General features: G+C 45.1%; 1 protein-coding gene across 1 annotated transcript in view; it reads right to left on the bottom strand.

The window, feature by feature from the left end:
- Nucleotides 1-7893: 7893 nt before the first annotated feature.
- SVEP1 (sushi, von Willebrand factor type A, EGF and pentraxin domain containing 1) overlaps nucleotides 7894-16639 on the bottom strand; it is a 215554-nt gene continuing 206808 nt past the window's right edge. The window contains exons 47-48 of the mRNA XM_060199027.1: nucleotides 13731-13824; nucleotides 7894-8266 (exon numbers count right to left, since the gene is read on the bottom strand). Of these exons, the coding sequence (XP_060055010.1) occupies nucleotides 8245-8266; nucleotides 13731-13824 (116 nt within the window). The 3' untranslated portion in view covers nucleotides 7894-8244. The remainder of the gene's footprint in view (nucleotides 8267-13730; nucleotides 13825-16639) is intronic.

Genomic DNA, 16639 nt, shown 5'->3' with positions numbered 1-16639 from the left:
CACACTCACACACATACACTCACACACACTCACACACACACACGCTCACACACACACTCACACACACACCCACACACTCACAAACACACACACAGTGACACACACTCACACATACACACTTACACACTCACACAATCACATACACTCACACTCAAACACACACACACACTCACTCAAACACACACACTCACACACACTCACACTTACACACACACCCACCCACACACACACACCCACCCACACACACACACGCTCACACACACACACACTCACACACACACACACACACACACTCTCACACACACACACAGAGTCACACACTCACACACACACTCACACACACACTCACACAACTCACACTCACACACACACTCAGACACACACTCACACACACATACACTAACACACACCCTCACACTCACACCCACACCCACACTCACACACACACCCACATACTCACACACACTTTCACACACACACAACCTTTTTATCTCTATTAAAATAGATCATGACCATGATGTCTTTTATAAAGATTTATTTACTTATGAGAAAGAAGGAAGGAGGGAGAGCCAGGGCATCTCTCTGACACATGTGATGCCAAGAATTAAACTCAGTACCTGAGGCTTCAGAGCCCAACACTTTATCCACAGATCATGGTATCTTAAGTCACTGCCCAGATTGCTACATCTGAACTTTGAGCAGGCTGTAATAACTCAGAAATGGAACCCAGAAGGCTAGAGGCACAGTATCTGAACACTATTTATACTTTCATGGTGCAGACTTCTGAGGACTGAAGTATCGTTTACCAGAATAAAATCTGGAGCAAGTGACAAACTCTAGTTTGATCCTCACTGCATGGGATGGAAGGTGATGACACTCTGATAACCCCAGAAAGGGAATGCGAGGCAATGTGGAGGCACACCTGTTTCTTTGTGTTCTTAATCTGATACATATCATTATGCTACCACTTTGCTAGCTCTAGAGAAAACTGAAGGTAAAGTACATTTACCCCAGCCACCCTTCTCCCTAATTTGAGAAGCAGGGCCAATCTATATGATGGGGTCTAGCTGCACACTTGAACTTCAAGTCTAGTTAACTTCTGATGTACCACAGAGACCTCTGCCAAAACACACCCAGAGCCACCCTCTAGGCCAAGCTAACTAGGGTAATTCTGATTCTGACCATATTAACTTAACACACTTTAGATTTTAATACAGATCCTATACTTCCAATACCTGGTATCAAGACAGCCCGGAGTAAGGTGCACACAGGACGAATAAGAAACAGGATCCTCATGCCGTAGATTCAGAGAGGCTGCTCAGTAAACACTAAGAAGCTAGTGAGACAGGACAGACTGCTAGGGAGGCCAGGCAAGTGTCTCAGTGCACGGAGCACAGGACTTGCATTCATAAGGATCCAGGCTTGGTCCCCAACACCAGTTTCTTTCATAAAATAAAACAAACCTTTAAATAAACTACAGGGTCAAAACTCAATAACAAGGAAAAAATTTGTAGGCGGCTAGGGATAGAGAAGAAGTTACGTACACATGTAGAGTTACAGGCTCTTGTCAGACTAGATGAAACACTAGAGGCAAAGGGAGAATGGAATGGCATATTCAGAGGACTAAAAGAGAGGGAATTCCAGTCGCCAGCTTTGGACTTTAAACATGAGAGAAGAATAATGGTTTTCTCAAATATCCCAAAGTAGAAGGAATCTGCCACCATCAACCCACCTTAGGAAAGGGGAGGGGATTAATGGACAAAGCAGCTCTAGCACACGTTAATCAAGACCAACTTGAAAGGACCTTTTAAGATACATCCTGTTAGTGATTACACTCGTGGAAACCACAAAACAAGGGGCAGAGAGCAACAAAAGGGGAGGGGAATCAGTGAGGAGCTCATCACAGAAACCCAGCCATACAACATGACAGATATAAACAAATGGGCAAGGAATCAACAATTTAATTAAAACCTCAAAACAAAAATCAGAACGGAGATGAGTAAAACATGTATCAATAGTCACCCTAAATGCGAGTGGCCACCTGCCAAAAGTGGCAGCGCAGTTAAATGGAAACACACAAAGAAGAGACAGAGGAAGTTTAATGTAGGAGGATGAAGCAAGATGCTACAGGCTAGTAATTCAGAAAAAAAGGGCCGGGACAGTTAAAATAGACTTTTCTCAGCTAAAATAGACTTCCAGGTTAAAAAAAGTAACAGAGATGGAGAGGGTTACTACACAGTGGTGAAAGGCTTAATCCAACAAGAAGACACAACCATTGGGAATGTATATGCCCAACTCAGGTGCACACAGATTTTATATAAACCAAATACTGAACTTAAGGGAGCCATTGATAGCAACAGAATAATTGTAGAGATCTTACACACCATTCACAGCAAGAGACTGGACATCTGGACAAAGAAATCAGCAGGGAAATAGTGGGTTTAACGTGAACTACAGATGAAATGCACCTAACAGATATATACAAAACTTCCCACCCCAGAAGAAATGAACACACATTCTTCTCAAGTACACACAGACCATTCACAAGGACTGACCATATACGGGTCACAAAGACAGCCTAAACAAATATGTAAATATTAAAATTGTAAAATACATCTTCTCAGACCCTGATGGTATGATGATAGAGATCAACCACAAAAAGAAACTGCCCCCAAATCTGGAAACGAAACAACATGTTTCTGAAAAATACATGGGTCACTGAAGAGATCAAAAAAGAAGTTAAGAACTACCTCGATACCAATAAGAATGAAGAAATGAGCTCTCAGAGCCAATGGGATGCAGCAAAAGCAGTTCTGAGACGGAAGTTCATAGAAAGGCCCATATTAGTAAAGAAGTGAAACCACTAGTAAATTACTTAACAACCCCAAAGAACCAACTAGAAATGGAGCAGCAAAAAGAAAAAACAGTCAGTCAGAAGACAGGAAATAGTTAAAAATCAGAGCAGAAATCAAGAAAATAGAAAACGAGAAGACCATTAGGAAGAATAATAAAACCAAGAGCTGGTCTTTAAAAGGATAAATAAAATAAATAAACCACTAGCTACACTCATTATGAGAAAAAGAGAGGAAGCTATGATAAGATCGCTCAGAAACAAAGGAGGAGAGATCTCAACAGAAGAGGCAGAGATACAAGGGATCACACAAGGCTATTATGGACATCTATTTGGAAATAGATTTGACAACCTAGAAGAAATGGACACATTCTTAGAGTCACACCAACTGCCAACCTTGACACAAGAAGTAGATAAACCAATCACTAGTGCAGAAATTAAAATAACAATCAAAGGCTCCCCAAGAACAAAAGCCCAGGTCCAGGTGATTATACTAATGAATTCTATAAAACATTCAAAGAACTAACACCCATGCCCCTCAAACTCTTCCACAAAGTAGAGGAAGAGGGAACACTCCCCAACACATTATATGAGGCTAACATCACCCTGGTCCCCAGAGCAGGAAAGAACCCCACCAAAAGGAAAACTATAGACCCCTACCCCTGATGAACATCGCTGCAAACACCCTCAGTAAGATCTTTGCTAATCAAACCCAACAACATATTAAGAGCACAATCCACCAAGAGCAAGTGGGCTTCACCCCTGGGAAACAGGGATAGTTCAGTATCCAAAAGTCAATCAATGTGATCCACTATATCAATAAAAAGAAAGACAAAAACCACACTATCTTATCAACTGATGCAAAAAAAAAGCATTCGATGAGATCCAACCGCCATTTATGATAAAGACCCTCAAGAAACTGGGAGGGAAGGGAAAGTGCTCAATATAATAAAGGGAATCTATAAGAAACCTGCAGCTAATATCATACATAACAGAGAAAAACTGAAAGCTTTCCCCTAAAATCAGGAACTAGGTAAAGATGTCTGTCCTCACCACTGCTACTCAACACCGTCTGAGAAGTCCTTAACATGGCAGCCAGGCAAGAAAGAAATATCAAAGGAGTCCAAATAGGAAAGGATGAAGTTAAGCTATATATATATATTACAGATAGTAGATGGATAAACCTAGAGAACCCCAAAAACCTGCTAAAAAGCTCCTGGAAATCCAATAAATTCAGTACAGCAGCATGTTACAAGCCAATACTCACAAATCAGTGGCATATCTCTACACAAAGATGGGCCAGAGGGAAGGGATGTGACAAAACCCCACTGACCACTGAATCCCAAAAGGTAAAATCCCGAGGAATAATCCTGACAGAGGAGGCCAAAGAGCTTTTTGAAGAAAATTGAGACAGTGTTAAATAAAGGATGATACAAAGAAACGAAGAACACCCCCGTTCATAGAGTGGAATAGCAAATAGCATTAAAATAGAAATCCTGTCAAAAGCAACCTATTGATTCAATGCAATCCCTATTAAAATTCCACTGACATATTTCAAGGAAATATAAATTTATTCAGATATTTGTGTGGGACTATAAAAAAAAAGCATGACTATCAAAAGCACCCCTGAGGAGAAAGAAGAAAAATGGAGGCATTAAAATTCCTGACTGCAGTTGGTATTATAAAGCAGTAGTAGTTAAAACAGCATGGCATTGGGACAAAAATAGAAATATGGACCAATGGCACAGGATAGAGAGTCCAGAACTAAACCCACATATGTATAGGAACATTATGTCTGATAAAGGGGCCAAAGTTTCCCACTGGGGGAAAGAAGGTCTCTTCTTGATTGGCAGTTTGAGAGCTGAATTTTATTTTTAATTGTATGTTTTCTTAGCTTAGATGTATGTGTGTGCAAGGACTTGGATTCTGGCTCTGCCTCCCCATCTGCAGGTGTCTTTCTGTCTCTCTCCCTCTCTCAATTTCTCTCTCTCTCACAAAATCTAAGAATAAATACAATATTTAAAAGGAGATAACAATCAGCACAGTTTGGAAGCTGATAGGATATAAATAAATTACATAAAAGGTACTGTTAAGATTGATTAAGAGCCCCATCCAAAAATGGGCAGATGATATGAACAGAATATTTACCAATGAAGATATCTAAAAGGCCAACAAACACATGAAAAAATGCTCCAAGTCTTTGATTTTTCTGAGAAATGCAAGTAAAGACAACAATGAGACACCACTTCACTCCCATGAGAATGCCACACATCAGAAAAGGTAGGAGCAACAAATGCTGGAGTTTGTGGGGACAAAGGAACCCTCCTGCACTGCTGGTGGGAATGTCATTGGGTCCAACTCTAGAACTCTCCCTTTTTGTTACACATCTTGTATCACTGATTCACCTATTTAACTAGAGCACTGCTCAGCTCTGGCTTGTGGCGGTGCTGGAGATTCAATCTCTGGGGCTTCTGAGCCTCAGGCATGAAAGTCCTTTTGTGGGACCCTGTGCTATCTCCCGTCCCAATACAAATCATCAAGAAGATGAAGTCAAGACGGAAGGTGACTGTTGTATGCTTTACATTGGGTTCTAGTTCTCCCCCGCCAAGAATTGGATCAGTCCTGTTGGTTTCGCGGGCCTGCTTGGCCCCGCCCCGAGGAACCCTGAGAGAGTTCCAGAGTTCCAGAGTTCGAGAGTAAGAGAGAGTGCTTGTGCCGCGGCAAAGAGGCAGCAGAGTTCTGTTTGGTGATTAGTTTGGTTTAGTTTATGAATCATTGTTCCTGAATAAAGAAATAGTTTCCCTGCCCAGCCGTATGTCTCTGGTCGTCTCTGTTACCCGCCCTGTTACCCGCCCGTGAAGCTAGCCCGGCGAGCTAGAGCCTCCGAATTTTAACAACAAATGGCGCCCACGTGGACCTAACCTGCGCATCTCTCAGATAAGTAAAGACAATTTGGCTACCTATGCACTATGGCCTTCTCTTCTGCTTGTGAAGAGATCTCCAAAGGCCTCTGCTCTTTCTTCATGAGACTGTTTTGCTGTTTCTGGAACATTTATCTCTGGACCACTCTGTGGTTTCCACTCGCTCGGGCGAACTCAGAACAGCCAGCGGGAATAGCCAGCGGGCAGGAGGCGAGGCGCAGAGCTGCTGTTTCCACCTGGTTAAACAGCCAGCCAGCCGGCTGCGCCCAGACAACCCCGCGCACCGCGCCCGCAGCCCCGCAGCCCCACAGCCCCGCAGCCCCGCAGCCCCGCAGCCCCGCAGGAGGCTGACGCCAGCATGCAGAAGCCCGATGCCACCACGCAGGAGCCCAATGCCACCACACAGGAGCCCGATGCCAGCACGCAGGAGCCCGATGCCACCACGCAGGAGCTCGATGCCACCACGCAGGAGCCCAATGCTAGCACGCAGGCCAGCCCACAGGAGCCAGCTCTCCACTGCGTGGCGCAGGGCACTGGACGCGTGATCCCTCCACGCTGCTCGGCCACTGTGAGCAGGGCAGCAGACATGGCAGGGCCATGGGGCAGGGCCGCGACGACCTATCATGGCCACCACCCCTGGGCACCTAGGCCCACGCCTTCTACAATGTTGGCCCGCCCGCTCTCTTGCTATAAATTCTGGAATGATCCCGGACCTCCCGGACCCCCAGGCTCCCTGCCGAAACTGGGCACATGAGATCTCCAGCTGCCGGTCCGGTCTGAAGGCAGACAAGCTGGAGTACGCAGAGATTTGTGTAGAGATCGCAACCTGCAATTCCTAGAAGTGAAGCTGCGCAGGAAGCCACCTCCGGATGGTGAACCCCCCCCCCCAACAACTAAGACAGTACAGATTTAAATTCATGTTTAAAATGACATGTCTTCGTAACAAAGGTTTCTCTCCTTGTGTATTAATGACCATGTTTATGTGTATGTTTAAAGTTTGGTAAACAGTAACTTTAAGGCTAAATTCTTACTAGTCAAAGTTAAATGAAAAAAGTTTTCAACGTAATTCTCATAAAGGTAAAATTAACTTACATTTAAAGTCTGAGGTAAAAATTAGTTAACAATCAATATATTTCAACTAAGTTGGTCTAAACAAAAGGTTAAATAGACTTGTTGATATGTAAAACTCTCGATTACCTTCTCTATTAGAAATGGTAGATCGCACAATGGCTATGCTAATTATTCTCATGCCTGAGGTTTCCTTTCCTGTCTCCATCTTGAATGGGTGTAACAAAAGGTTAAAAGACGTTGTTGATATGTAAAAGTCTCAAATTCCTTCTCTATTAGAAATACGCTAATAACAAGTTTTGTTTCATAGTAAGTAAATTGCAGCCAGCTGCCTTTGGGACTCTAGGCCGTTCCCCGCCCCCATGCAAATGCCCGTCGAGGCAAGTACGCCCCCCAGAGGCAAGAAATGTTTTTTTAAGCTGATAAAGTTTTGCCCACAGAGGCAAAAAAATGGCCCCCTCAGGCCTTCCCTTGGCAGCACACTGGTTCTTGTTACTTGCTTACATGTTTCTCCATGTTTGTGCCAGTTTCTTTTTTAAAAATGCCTGTATGATATATGTTTCTGTTCACCCCACACCCTTGATACTGTAGTCATTTAGTTAAAAAGAAAAGGGGGAATTGTTGTATGCTTTACATTGGGTTCTAGTTCTCCCCCGCCAAGAGAATTGGATCAGTCCTGTTAGTTTCGCGGGCCTGCTTGGCCCTGCCCCGAGGAACCCTGAGAGAGTTCCTGAGTTCCAGAGTAGGGGAGAGTGCTTGTGCCGCTGCAAAGAGACAGCAGAGTTCTGTTTGGTGATTATTTTGGTTTAGTTTATAAATCGTTGTTCCTGAATAAAGAAATACAGCTTCCCTTCCCAGCCGTTGTCTCTGCATCTCTGTTACCTGCCCGTGAAGCTAGCCCGGCTGGCAAGAGCCACTGAATTTTAACAACAGGTGACTTTCTCACGACTTATTGGTGCGCTACATGGACTCCTGCTGGTTCCAGCAGTGTAGATGAAATCATCATTCCTTTTCCTTACACCTCACAAATGGCGCGATGCAGTAAAGTATGAATCAGTAGCAAAATATATTTTAATGGAAAACCATTTTATGGAATTGAGTAGAAAAACCAGGAACTTTCCCTGGGAGACAGCAGAGTATGTACATTCTGTGAGCATGGGGCAGCACCTGCTTAATATATTTTAATACAAAAAATACAGGTGCATTTAAAAATGAAAACATGTAAGACATATATCACATGGAATAAGAAAATGTAACAAAATAAAAAGGTTGATCCCCAGGTAACAAGTTTGTGAAGTCAAGCGAGACCCAACACTGTGCTGGAATTTCTCTGCATACGTTCCAGGAGGTCAGGAAAGAGATGGTCCTGCTTTGAGGAGAGCTGGCTGGCTGGCGGTGCAGTGGTTAGAATCCAGACCTTCTTTTCCTGGGACAAAAAAAAAAAAAAGACTTTCAACAGAAAAGATGAAATCAAAGAAGGAACAGCTGTTTGAGGGTGGGGAGTTGGAAGGAGGGAGGAGGCTGACGGAGCAGCCTGGAGGGCTCAGGCACCTGGGCTTTCTCTGTGAAGTTGCTTATGCGGACGGAGTCCTTCCTTGAGAGAGTTGAGGGGTTGGAGAACAGATGCCCCCCTTCAGGAAAAGCTCTGAGAACCAGCAAGCCTGAGTCTTAATCCTGATTCTGCCGACTGCCTTTCGTGACAAGTCTGGGCTTTCTGAAGGTGAAGCTCCCTACAGCACGCCTACAGTTCACAGTCATGACACTGTCTTAACATCCGTTTTCTGAAGACGCAGACAGAGATCAGCAGAAACCTATTCTCATAAAAATGGAAACGGAAATATCTCACTAGCAGGCTACTTTCCTCCTCAGTAGTGAAGGTTGTGGTGGGCACAGGGCTGCCGTCCATTAGTGGCTCCATCTGCCGACACTCACGTATTCAGCACCAGATTTAGTGCTTGTGTTACATAGCAGGCTACAGTATTTTAAAAGTTTTTTTAAAAAAATTAAAAAAAATATTTATTTTCCCTTTTGTTGTCCTTGTTTTTTTATTGTTGTTGTAGTTATTGTTTTTGTTGTTAATGATGTCGTCATTGTTGGATAGGACAGAGGGAAATGGAGAGAGGAGGGGAAGACAGATGGGGGAAAGAGAAAGACAGACACCTGCAGACCTGCTTCACCGCCTGTGAAGCGACTCCCCTGCAGATGGGGAGCCGGGGGCTCGAACCGGGATCCTTAAGCCGGTCCTTGCGCTTTGTGCCACGAGCATTTAACCCACTGTGCTACTGCCTGACTCCCAGGGCTACAGTATTTAAAATATATATTTGTTATTTTAAATTTATTCATAAAATAAAAATATCAACAAGACCATAGGATAACAGGGGTATAATTCCACACAGTTCCCACCACCAGAGTTCCCTGTCCCATCCCCTCCATTGGAAGCTTCCCTATTCTTTATCTCTCTGGGAGGATGGACCCAAATTCTTTATGAGATAAAAAAAGATGGGAGTTCTGGCTTCTGTAATTGCTTCTCTGCTGGACATGGGTGTTAGCAAGTGGATCCATCCCCCAGCCTGTTTCTGTCTTTTTCTAGTGAAGTATGGTTCTGGGGAAAGGTGGGATTAGTATTTTATTTTATTTTATTTTATTTTATTTTATTTTATTTTATTTTAAGAAGAGACTCCTTTAAAAAAGCTATTGTGAGAGAAGGAGAATGCAAGAGAAAAGAGGGATTGAGAAAAGGTCAGGAATGACTGGAGCAGGGCTCAGCTCTGGCCAAGGAGACTGAAACAGATTCTAAATGGACACATGCATTTTATGTTCTTTTTAAAATTATTCTTAAATTATTCATCATTTCCTTCCTCCTTTTTCCTTTTCTCTCTTTTCCCCAGTTCACTCTAGTTTGAATAATTTTCTTTCCCTCTCTCCCTCCTTGTCCTTTTCTCATTCTTTTTAATAATTTTATTTATTTATATTTTATAGAGAAAGAGAGAAATCGAGGTACAGAGCGAGAGAGACTCTTGTAGCAGTATTTCGCCTCATAAAGCTCCCCCTGCAGGTGGGGTCCGGCCTTGCACATGGTAACGTGTACTCAACCAGGTACACTGCTGCCTGGCTCCGAGGGAGAGAGAGAGAGGGAGAGAGAGAGAGAGAGAGAGAGAGAGGGAGAGGGAGAGGGAGAGGGAGAGGGAGAGGGAGAGGGAGAGGGAGAGGGAGAGAGAGAGAGAGAGAGAGAGAGAGAGAGAGAAGAGGAGAGGAGAGGAGAGGAGAGGAGAGGAGAGGAGAGAGGGAGGGGGGAGAAGGCGAAAGAGAGAGAGAGGGAGAGGGAGAGAGGGAGAGGGAGAAGGACAAGATGAGGGAGAGGGTAAGGGAGAGAGGGAGAAGGAGAAAGGGAGAGGAGAGGGAGAGAGGGAGAGGGAGAGAGGGAGAGGGAGAGGGAGAGAGGGTGAGGGAGAGAGGGTGAGGGAGAGAGGGTGAGGGAGAGAGGGAGAGGGAGAGGGAGAGAGGGTGAGGGAGAGAGGGTGAGGGAGAGAGGGAGAGGGAGAGGGAGAGAGGGAGAGGGAGAGAGGGTGAGGGAGAGAGGGTGAGGGAGAGAGGGAGAAGGAGACAGGGAGAAGGAGAGAGGGAGAGGGAGAGAGGGAGAAGGAGAGAGGGAGAGGGAGAGAGGGAGAGGGAGAGAGGGAGAGGGAGAGAGGGAGAGGGAGAGAGGGAGAGGGAGAGAGGGAGAGGGAGAGAGGGAGAGGGAGAGAGGGAGAGGGAGAGAGGGAGAGGGAGAGAGGGAGAAGGAGAGAGGGAGAGGGAGAGAGGGAGAGGGAGAGAGGGAGAAGGAGAGAGGGAGAAGGAGAGAGGGTGAGGGGGAGAGAGAACAACACTGTAGTGCCTTCCAACAAGGTTGGAGCAGGCCAGCCCTGGTCACGCTCCCCGCAGAGCCGCTGTGCCATCTCACTCACCATCCAGCTAAGCTGTTCTGCCCGCCACACAGAACTCACACTCAGTTACTCATTTATACGTCTTTTTTGGCCACTGGAGTCCTCTCTGGGCCTTGCTATCTGCGCTGTTCCACCACTCCAACAGAACATTATTTTGGATAGAGGGTTAGGGGTGGACATGGAGAGACACCTGCCGCTCTGCTCCACTGCTTGGAGCTTCATCCCCGCAGGTGGGAAGTGGAGGCTTGAACCCTGGTTTTCGCGCACGGTGATGTGAGCCGCCACCTGTCCCTACTGACTTACTTATATTGAGAGGGACACAGGGAGAGAGGGCGAGAGACAGAGAAAAAGAGAGCAGAGTACTGCTCATAGTCTCCAGCTGATGGTGATACCAGGTACTGAGTCTGGACGTGGCCTGGTGTCGTCTCGCTGCCTCTAAACCACAAAGCTTTACAAGAAATCAGAGGCGACAAAATCTTCAGAACTGATGTTGACGATTATGTTTTGGGGTTTGACACCAAAAGCAAAGGGAACAAGAGCAAACAACTAACAGACGGGGCTGCATGGTAATGGAAAGCAACAAATGAAGTGGCTTCCTGCATGAGGGAATATTTGTAAGTCACATGTCTGACAGAAGGTTAGTCTCTAACAGATACGAAAGGACTCATAGAATTCAACGGCAAGAGACTGGGAGTATGGACCGACCAGTCAACGCCCATGCTCAGCGGGGAAGCAATTACAGAAGCCAGACCTTCCACCTTCTGCATCCCACAATGACCCTGGGTCCATGCTCCCAGAGGGATAGAGAATGGGAAAGCTATCAGGGGAGGGGGTGGGATATGGAGATTGGGTGGTGGGAATTGAGTGGCGTTGTACCCCTCCTACCCTATGGTTTTGTTAATTAATCCTTTCTTAAATAAAAAACAATTTAAAAAAAAAGAATTCAACTGCAAGAAAGAAAGAAATAAACCCAACAGTCTAGTTAAAAAAAAAAAAAAAAAAAGGACAGTGGATCTAAATTGATGCTTTTATTTTTTTTTCTAAAGAAGGTGTACACACAGCTAACAGGTGTGCAGGGTCTTGGTCAGCACCACTAACCACTAGGGAAATGAACACAGACACCAGTCAGCTGTCACTCGGTGCTTATTATAAATGGCCCTTCCCGAAGAGCTGGAGCCAGCCTTGTGCATGGCTTGTGGGAGTGTAGGCAGCTCACAGCCAATCAGGGAGTCTATGCAAATGCTATGCAAATTAGGAGAGTCCGCTACAAGTTAAAAATAGAACTGCCACAGGACCCTGTGATTCCACTCCTGGGAATTTACAGAGACACTGGGATGGGAGACAGCTGATGGTTACGCAAATGTTTTAGCTTGAGGCTCTGAGCCCCCAGGGTCAGTGTTACAGCTGAGCAGTAAAGCAAAGAAGCAAACATACAGAACCACCGCCACCAAAAGAAAATGAAAAAAACTGACTTGAAGTTCTACGCACAAAATACCCACTGTTATTGCTGTAGTGCTTACAACGGCCCTGATAAAACAACCCGAGTGTCCATCACTGGGTCAATCAGCAGAGAAAGGGTGGTGGGCATGTGCAGTATGTTTAGTCAGAAATAAACTACAAAACATCTGCATTGCCACAACATGAATGGACCTTGAAGCCTTATGCTAAGAACAACAAGCAAGGCAAAGGTAGATACTCTCAGATCCACTTATGCGTAGTCTTAACAAAACCCAGGGAATGGAAAACCCAACAAAAACCCCTGGACCAGATTAGCAGTTGCCCAGGAGAAATGAGTCCAAGGTCAAACCTTTCCGTGATCAGATTCCTAAGGCTTGAGGCTCTGTGGTGACTATAGTTTATAGATTCCACAATCGAAATCTGCTGAGAGTAAATCTTTTTTTTTTTTTTTTTTCATTTTTAAAATTTATTATTTAGTCTCTTTTGTTGTCCTTTTTTTTTTTATTGTTGTAGTTATGATTGATGTTGTTGTTGTTGGATAGGACAGAGAGAAATGGAGAGAGGAGGGGAAGACAGAGACAGGGAGAGAAAGACAGACACCTGCAGACCTGCTTCACCACCTGTGAAGCGACTCCCCTGCAGGTGGGGAGCCGGGGGCTCGAACCGGGATCCTTATGCCGGTCCTTGTGCTTTGCACCACCTGCGCTTAACCCGCTGCGCCACCGCCCGACTCCTGAGAGTAAATCTTATAATTTTCCACCACAAGAAAAAATGTGCATGGACAACAGACGTTAACTAGACTTAACAGTGATTTTACAATTTATCTACAAATACTGCATCACTCCGTCATATACCCTAAAACTCATACATCTCCTACACACTTCAAAATGTTTACATTATTTTAACTCTTTCCCTTCAATTCACTCTTACGACAGTCCTTTTTCAACTATGATTCTTACGTGACTAGCAATGAGAACTGGTCATATTTTTACATAATTTTTATACCTTTGCATGTTAAAGATGCAGTATTTTTGTTTCAAAGTCCGTTAACTTATTTAACTAATCCACTTTCTTCTTTTTCTGGAAAAATATGGGATATTCATAATTTGTGTGCCAACCTTCCGTGAGTGGCCATGTTAATCCACGTGTTCCAATTTTAGTATATGTGTTATCAAAAATGAACACAGATTTAATTATTTTTGAAATATAATTCTTTTGCTTATCAACACCATGTTTTGTATTGGTTTTAGTTCACATTTATAGAGTATCTCAAAATGAACATTTTGGGATTTAAAAAAATGCCTATTCTCAAACTAGAGATATCTTTTAAAATATCTTATTTATTTTTGGATAGAGACAGAGACTGAGGTGGAGGTGGGACAGAGGAGAGGGGAAGAGAAACACCTGCAGCCCTGCTTCACGGCTGTGAAGCTTCACCCCTGCAGGTGAGGACTGGGGTTTTGGTCCTGGGTCCCTGCACTTAGCTTCTTCCTGTGGGTGACTTACCTGGAACAGTCGTGCCCTGTCCAGGTTGAGAGACAATGACATCGGTTTGGCCGCACACACTTGCCTCCATTCAAGCAGGGGGACTGGCAGACAGCTGAGGTGAGAGACATAGGTGTTCATGTGATTGACACTGAGCACCTCGGAAGGCGGTTATGAGCAAACAGATAATCTGTCCTGACCGTCTACCCCAGCCATTGCTGTCCTCGCTTGCAGACTGCTTTCCTTCGGCCCTGGGGATACCTGTCACACACCTGCTCCCCTCCAAGCCAGTGTCACTTTCATGTTCCAGATTCAGTTCTGCCAAGGTATCGAGACCTTTGCTGATGACTCTGAGAACAGTGACTTCTCTTTAGGTTTTCGACGTGTGCGACTCCTCCAGCACATAGTGTTCTGAACTATGAATCTTTCACCTCTTGGAATTAGCCCTCAAATCTGACTGAGTTATTACAGTAGATAATAGTCAACTCTTTTTTTTTTTGCCTCCAGCATTATTGCTGGGGCTCAGTGCCTGCACTGTGAATCCACTGCTCCTGTTGCTCTTGTTGTTGGATAGGACAGAGAGAAATGGAGAGAGGAGGGGAAGACAGATGGGGGAAAGAGAGAGACAGACACCTGCAGACCTGCTTCACCGCCTGTGAAGCGACCCTCCTGCAGGTGGGGAGCCGGGGGCTCGAACCTGGATCCCTGCCGGTCCTTGTGCTTTGCGGCACGTGCACTTAACCTGCTGCGCTACTGCCGGGCCCCCAGATGTCCATTCTTAAGGTAATAAATCGATTATAACAATTATGTAAAATAACAGTTGATTCAAAAGTCATTTGTGTTTGCAAGAGAGACACGTCGTGACTTTTACCAGATTTCCTTGGAGCTACAGAACCCGGGGAAGAGTTTACAACTCTCCACACATGGTAACCCTCAGCAGACATTCATTTACCAAACACATTTTCCTTACAAACCTACAGTCTCATAACCAAAGTCTTCATAAGCATGAGGTTATTTATTAAAAAAAAACAAACAAAATCTAAGGGTTATAAAAATCTAAGGATGAAGACTTCCCCCCTCACCCCAGCGAGGCTGAATGTGCCAGAGAAGAAAGAGGACCCTGGAGAAAGCAGGGTGAGTGTGAGGAGCAGAGCAAAGAGTGTCTTGCCATCTTAACTCCACTGCAGCGTGCAATGGTGGCTTCCTCAGACAAGGCCAGACAAGACCAGACTCTGAGCCCCGGCACAGATGAACAAACGCCATTTTATGCATTCAGTCAAAAAAGCCTGAGGCCAGGGAAGGGGAGAGAGCATAATGGTTATGCAAGGAGACGCTTATGCCTGAGGCTTCATGGTGCCAGGTTCAATCCTCTGCACTACCATGAGCCAGAGCTGAGCAGTGCTCTAGTTAAAAAAACAAATAAACAAATTAAGTAAACTAAAGTAAAATAAAATGAAGTGCAGGGGAATACAGGAGACGCTAGCATGCATCACACATAGGAAGAGAGAGGGGAGTCGCTTCACAAGCAGTGAAGCAGGTCTGCAGGTGTCTCTCTTTCTCTCCCCTGTCTTCCCCTCCCCTCTCCATTTCTCTCTGTCCTATCTAACAATGACGACATCAGTAACAACAACAATAATAACTACTACAACAATAAAAAGACAACAAGGGCAACAAAAGGGAAAATAAATTAAAAAAAGAAGCGCAACACCATTCTCTGCCTGTGCTGAGCTCTCACTGTGAGTTGAGGCAAGAGTAGAAGGGACCAGTGGTGGTGTGCCTGCTTGAGCTCATTACAGCACACATCACAGCGCACAAGGACCCGGGTTCGAGTGCCTGGTCCCCACCTGCGAGGGGGGGAAGCTTCACGAGTGGTAAAGCAGGGCTGCAGGTATCTCTCTGCCTCTCTCCCTATTTCCCCTCCCTCTCAATTTCTGTCTCTGTCCAATAAACAAAGAAATGAGCAGGTTAACAAAACACGCAGATTCACAATACAGTGAAAAGGAAACTAGAAAACAGCAGGATTTACAATGGCAGGAGTGCCATCTGACATTAGAACAAGAGCTTCCTGGACTCCTCTTGTCAGCATTGGCGGCTCCCTCCTTGGAGGAGTGTGGTCACGCGGTTGTGCCTGGTGTGTTAGTGCTTTAGCCATCTTCACTCTGGTCTGAAAGTTTAGCCTCTGATGCTTCTTTCCCCGGTCTATTCTCATGCTCTGTGTAACCGCATAATTTTTCTTCCCCCTGAGTGTTTTCCAGTAATGATGCCTATCTTTATTTTCAATCTAGATGTGTCCTTTTGGAATTAAGCAGCATCCTCCTCCATAGCTGAACTCTCCTGTGTCCCGGGGCCTCTCACACCCACTATGCCCACACCTTGCTTCTCGTCTCCGCCTTTGAAAGTGCCGTCACTGGGCTGCCAGCCTCAGCGGTGGATACGGCTCTCACTCAGAGCTCAGAAACCGAGAAAGGACCGGCCTTGACCCTTTTGGGATCTTCATTCTCACCATGAACTTATTAGCACTAGCATCGATTTGCCTCTCTAACATGTCCAGATTCGTCGCTGTTTATTTAATTACTTGGGAGATTTTATTGCCATCAGGGTTACTGTTGGGGCTTAGTGCCTTCATGTGCAAGCTACCCTGCCACCCCACCGGCTCTTTTTTTATTTGTTTATTTATTGGCTAGGAAAGAGGGAAATTGAGAGGGACAAGCCTCGGGATGAAAGGAAACATGGGCCAGGTCTCTGAGTCTGGGGAAGGTGTGAGTGGGTAGTTTTTATTTTATTTATTTATTGCCACCAGGGTTATTACTCAGGCATGGTGCCTGTACTATGAATACACCTCTCCCAGTGGACATTTTTTCCTTTTTTTTTTTTTTTTCTAATTATATGGGACATAAATTGATAGAGGACAGAGAGACAGAGATGGAGGG

Source organism: Erinaceus europaeus, chromosome 10 (assembly GCF_950295315.1).
Source record: "Erinaceus europaeus chromosome 10, mEriEur2.1, whole genome shotgun sequence".
Taxonomy (NCBI): Eukaryota; Metazoa; Chordata; class Mammalia; order Eulipotyphla; family Erinaceidae; genus Erinaceus; species Erinaceus europaeus.
Note: the sequence above shows the minus strand (reverse complement) of the source record. Positions and strands in the feature narration are given on the sequence as shown.